The sequence below is a fragment of the Otolemur garnettii genome, unplaced genomic scaffold (assembly GCF_000181295.1).
Source record: "Otolemur garnettii isolate 467f Iridium unplaced genomic scaffold, OtoGar3 scaffold00011, whole genome shotgun sequence".
Classification (NCBI taxonomy): domain Eukaryota; kingdom Metazoa; phylum Chordata; class Mammalia; order Primates; family Galagidae; genus Otolemur; species Otolemur garnettii.
Genome location: NW_003852406.1, coordinates 12841583 through 12843472, shown reverse-complemented (window position 1 = coordinate 12843472; position 1890 = coordinate 12841583). Strand labels below are relative to the sequence as shown.

The 1890-nt window shown below is 39.7% G+C and overlaps 1 protein-coding gene across 1 annotated transcript in view; it reads left to right on the top strand.

Annotated features, from left to right (window-relative positions):
* Positions 1-1890, top strand: part of RORA (RAR related orphan receptor A) — an 84688-nt gene that overhangs the window by 81608 nt on the left and 1190 nt on the right. The window contains exon 9 of the mRNA XM_012801964.2: positions 235-347. Coding sequence (XP_012657418.2) covers positions 235-347 — 113 coding nt within the window. The remainder of the gene's footprint in view (positions 1-234; positions 348-1890) is intronic.

Sequence of the window (1890 nt, the reverse complement as noted above, 5' to 3'; positions counted from 1 at the left end):
AAGAGCAAATTTAGAAAGAGTGAAACTAGCCTCCGAGTCTCTAAATCAGCACATTGTACCCAATAAAGGCATCAATGTATACATGACATATGTGTTTATGACTTAATAAAAAGTAAATAAATAAACAGACAGATATGCTTTGTGGTCTGATAATCTGCACCTAAGGACAGGGAGAATGGGGTGTTCTGACACCGTGGGGGAGGAATACTAAGGAAGACCATTTTTCATGTTTAGATCGCTCATGGCTGCAGGAAAAGGTAAAAATTGAAAAACTGCAACAGAAAATTCAGCTAGCCCTTCAACACGTCCTACAGAAGAATCACCGAGAAGACGGAATACTAACAAAGGTAAGAGCCAAACGTTTCCACGTGGTGTGGCCTGAATTTTCCCATGGCATAGATCATGCTGCCATTAGCCCTTGTAAGTCATCATGACCAATTTCCAAAAGTGTCAGGAAGCAACAGGCTGCTAAAAAGAAAGACATCTCCATGTCACAAAATTCTGTTGGCCTGCCTGAGTAATAGTGAGACCCCATCTCTACTAAAAGTGGAAAAAATTAGCCAGGCATGTCTGGCACCTGTAGTCCCAGCTACTCAAAAGCTGAGGCAAAAGATCACTTGAGTGTAGGAGTTTGAGATTGCTCTGAACTCTGCCATGGTGTTCTCCCTGGGATGATAGAGCGAGACTCTTTCAAAAAAAAAAAAAAATTCTGTTGGGTCAAAACTCACTATTTAGGTTAAATTCTCTTTCTTATCACTGATGAAAAAGTGTCCTGCAGTTTGTCGGAAGAAAAGTTTTTTTAAGCATTAATACATCTTGCAAATCTTCCTCCTGTTCCATCAAAGTTGTGCATTAAGGAGAGGTAATGATTTGCCTTGATATAAGCTAGAAAAAGCTTCTCTGAATGTAGGCAGGGAAGTTATAAAGGACTAAAAGAGTTAATCAAGATAGCCATCTATTCTAACAACAGTTCTATTTCCATTAGTCATTAGTAATCAAAAGTAAATGACTTTTGTATTTTCTTCATCAGTTTCCCATTATTACCTCTCTGTTCAAAGATAAGGATTCATTTTTGCTAATTATCATCTTTCACAGTAATACTATAATTAGGATGCCAATTTAAAATATGCTAATAGGCTTCAGTGGCAGTGCTAGTAGTATGTATTTGGTTTTTAAAAAATCAGCCCGAAATTATTTTCTCGGTTTTGTTGTTTGAGATGACCCGAGAGGATTTGGGGATTGTTTTCCTGTTTGTTTTCTCTTCTTTGTATAGCTAGGTTAGGTCAGAAAGTGGAAGTTGGGGGTTGATTGCTGTTTTGTTTTTCATTTTTGCACCTAAATGAGCAAATGGGGGGCAGGAATGGGAAATGGAGGGGAGAAGAACCTTCTGGATCTTCTGTATTTTCCATCTTCAAGCCCAAAGAGAAGGGTTATATTAGGTTCTTTTATTATAGAGAACGTCTAACATGTGGACAAGATCTGGTAAAACGTTTCCTAGAGAAAATTATTGTGGGTGGAAATACTAAGCATGTTGCCTTTGTGTAGTGCGTTAGAGGCTAACCGCATGGTTTTAAATCATATTATCATCCTCAGCAGGTAAATAGCCAGTGCTGGGGCTTCCCTGCAGACTCTCTGACCCAGAATCACTTTGCTGTACCTATAGGCAAAACTCGTTACTAAGAAGAAAGTTGTCGAATTGGAGTTGACTCGTGTAGTTCTGTGTGAAATGTGTTTTCTGCAGTTGCGGTGCCCTCACTCCCCACTCCTGCCCCCTCACCTCCTTCCCTATCTTCAGGCAGCAGTAGAGGGCAGGGTTCCAGTTGAGAGAGCAGAAAGCATTTTAAAATAGCAAGAAGAATTAGAAGATTTGGCTCGGCACCTATAGCTCAA